Source organism: Condylura cristata, unplaced genomic scaffold (assembly GCF_000260355.1).
Source record: "Condylura cristata isolate star-nosed mole 26May11 unplaced genomic scaffold, ConCri1.0 scaffold00002, whole genome shotgun sequence".
In the NCBI taxonomy this organism is placed as follows: domain Eukaryota; kingdom Metazoa; phylum Chordata; class Mammalia; order Eulipotyphla; family Talpidae; genus Condylura; species Condylura cristata.
Window position 1 is genome coordinate 76162500 of NW_004567103.1, and position 3204 is coordinate 76165703.

Sequence of the window (3204 nt, forward strand, 5' to 3'; positions counted from 1 at the left end):
AAGTCTTTTGCGGTAGCGGGAAGCAGTTCCAATCCTTCCTCAATCTAGCGGAGAAGTAATTGAAACTATCACCCTCTTCCAGCTTCAGAAGCAGAACTGGAGGTTCGGACGGACTTCTCCGCCCCTACCCTCTCAGAAAACCCGAGGTGGACTTCAATAACGCCGGGAAGGGAGCGGCGGACTCTGGCTGCACCTCACCGCGCATGCTCTGTTGCCCCTCCCGCTCGGAGCCGGAAGGGGGAGCGCTCGCGACCTGGGCCTGTCCTGGCCGGGGCGTCGGCACCGGCAGCCATCTTGGCTTCCCCAGGAAAGACGGCGTGAGGGAAAGAAGTTGTAGGGTGGGGGCAAGAGTGAGGAGGAGGGAAGAGAGGGGGAGGAGGCCGCGGCGGGGCAGGGCGGGGACTGCCTGCCGGCCTGGGTTGCGGAAGTGGTAGCCGCTGACCGAGCCTGCTGCCTTGTCGCTACTGCTTCGGCTTCCCGGCTCCCCCCCGGACGGAGAGGGTGGCCCTGCTGTGGATGGTCAGATAGCTCCTCTTTCCTGCTGCCAATCTCTGGCCGCAAACAGCACGGAGCAGACGGCGGCAGCGGCAGCGGCAGCGGCAGCAGCAGGCGAGGAGGAAGATGGCGGGACGGCTGCCGGCCTGTGTGGTGGACTGTGGCACGGGGTAAGGGGGCTGACGGGCGAGGGTGGGGAAACTGAGGCGGAGGCAGGAAAATGGCGGGGGAGGGAGGAGGTCGAGAGATGAATGGGCCGGCGAGATGTGGCCGCCAGCGGTGTCAGTCCTCGCCCTGCCGGGTTTTGAGGGGTGGGGCAAGCAGCTTGGGCCTCCCTGGTTCCCTGGCTTCTCTTTCTGGGTTCGGACGAGAGGCGCAGGGCCGAGAATTCCCTTTGGGAGCGGCTTCCTACGGGCGATCCCTCCCGGCCCTTCCCCCCACGGCGGTGGGCAGCTCCGCCCAGGAGATGCGGGGACGGTCGCCTCCCCGGAGACCGCGGCGGGGGTGGTCGCCAGGTTCTGCGCACCCGGCTTTCCCTCCCCTCCGCGCGCCTTCCTGCCGGTGGGTTTGAGCACCTTGGGGACCCGCCGTGGGGACTGGCCTGGCAGGGGAGCGAGAAAAGAGAAGCGCTCCTGTTAGGTTTTGCAAGATTGCTGTGACACCACTCTGCTGGGTGTGGGTGGGGAAAGGGAAGAATCCTGAAAATGGGAACCTAGAGCGGGGCTTTCATAGGACCACCCACCTCCTCTTCCTTTTTGACTCCCGATCTTTTCCATCGCCCACTGCATTTTTACCGGTGAACCAAGTCACATTTTAATTGAGGGAGAAAGATGTCATGTGTTACTTCTCTTGCCTCGAAAAAGTCCCCCAGTGAGCAAGCGCGCTGCAACTTCCTTAGTTTTGTCAAAGCCGCTTCCTGCTTTCAGTCTTTTATACCCTTATAAGGTAGTTTTTCGTTTCCAACCTGAACACATCTTATTAGAACTTTGAAAATTAAGCATATTTAAGGTTGACTGAATTATTTGCTAGGTATCAATTTATGTGGATTAAAAAAGTATTTGTGTTCCACTGGGAGTTTGGGAGAAGGGAAGCACCCAGGAAATAAACTGAATTGTATACCTTGGTTGTTTGATGGGGTTTTGAAACACGAAGGAAGGTAGAGAGTTAATAAAGGGATATACTTGATTTTCAAGGAGTTGTTTATCGTCCAGTTGTAGTGTAATTTACTGAAGTAGAGAATGGGATTAAAACGACCGTTCCTTTTGAATTAATAGGCATTTTACGGTTACAGGGCAGTCTGTATTTACATAGAGAGTATTTTATTGTAGAATGATTGCTTTATGTTGAAATACTGTAAGTTTTTTTTTTGTTTGGTCTTGTGGTGATGTATTATTACATCTGGATCCCCCAAACACTGTAATTTGGGAGAGGAGGGATTTGAGAGCTGAACTGCCAGTCTTCACTCCCACCCCCTTATTCAGCAAACAATTGTTAATGGAAGGTATGCCTCTCAATTCTTGCACTCTGTAATATTTCTCTAATCTTCATGCCCATAACTTTATGTTAGTGTTGCAATTGCTAGAATTTCAACCATGCATAGGTGACAAGCAACCGATTTGTTAAATATTTTCCCTTGGGAAACACCAGCCTTGAAACTTCTGTATTATTTATTTTCTTGTTGGACAGTTGAAAGTTAGTTTTTCCTTAATGTCTTGTTTCTCTGAACTAGTTTCTTTTTCCCTTCCCTGCTTAGTCTAATTGATGAGTAAGTTTGTGTTTAGTGTCGGTTTTTAAGTTAGATTTGACACAATTTTCAATTGTGTTTTGTTAAAATAAAAAATAGTGCTACATCTTTAATATCTTAATGCTTTAGAAATTACTTGATAGTCAATAAAATTAATGTAGATAATTGTCTAATAAATAACAGTGTAACATCTTAAAAAAGATGTTACTTTTTCTCACTTTGTTTTTCTCCTTTTGAAATCCAGTTTTGGTATTTTTTAATTAGTATATTAGGTATTTCATTGATGTTTGTATTTTTTTAATTAGTATATTAGGTGTCTCATTGAGGTTAGCTGTCCTTAGTGACCTTTTCTTTTACAGGGTAAACTTGATGTTAAAACATGTAAAGAGATCAGGAGGTGTGTGGAAAGAGGTTCAGGAGTTGTTTTTAGTAATTCAGTTATAGTACATTAGTTTTATCTCACAAGGAGAGATTGCTAACTTGACACACGTTGTAATTTGAATGAAACTGATTAGGATTCTGTTGTTTCCACACTTTAACTCTCACAATTTGAAATTACACCTTTAAAGATTCATTTATTTTAGTCTTTAAAAACTTCTGTGGTCTTTCCTGTTGCCTATAAATGCAAGTCCTGGAAAGTTAAATACCTTCATTTTTGTTAGCACATAGAAAGTTTATTGAGATTGGATTTATGATAAGCATCTCTAAGTAAGGCTTTGATAGGGAGTTTTATATGCAGAATATTTTGGTCCCCAGATATAAAAGATGTGCCTATAGTTTGTGCATTGCTTTGTGCTTTAGAAAATGCATTCATGTCTCTACAATTACCCACTAATATTTGAAAAATTACAACCTTGAATCAGTTATACATTCTATTTTATTATATAAAGTTAAACAAAAGGTGACTTTAAAAAGTGGTCATCCCTTAGTGATATTAGATAAGAAAAGCTGTGCGAGATAGGAAA

General features: G+C 45.9%; 1 protein-coding gene across 1 annotated transcript in view; it reads left to right on the top strand.

Annotated features, from left to right (window-relative positions):
- The first annotated feature begins 265 nt into the window (after positions 1-265).
- The window catches only part of ACTR3 (ARP3 actin-related protein 3 homolog (yeast)), a 44387-nt gene continuing 41448 nt past the window's right edge, over positions 266-3204 (top strand). The window contains exon 1 of the mRNA XM_004674704.2: positions 266-665. Within this exon, the coding sequence (XP_004674761.1) occupies positions 622-665 (44 nt within the window). The 5' untranslated portion in view covers positions 266-621. The remainder of the gene's footprint in view (positions 666-3204) is intronic.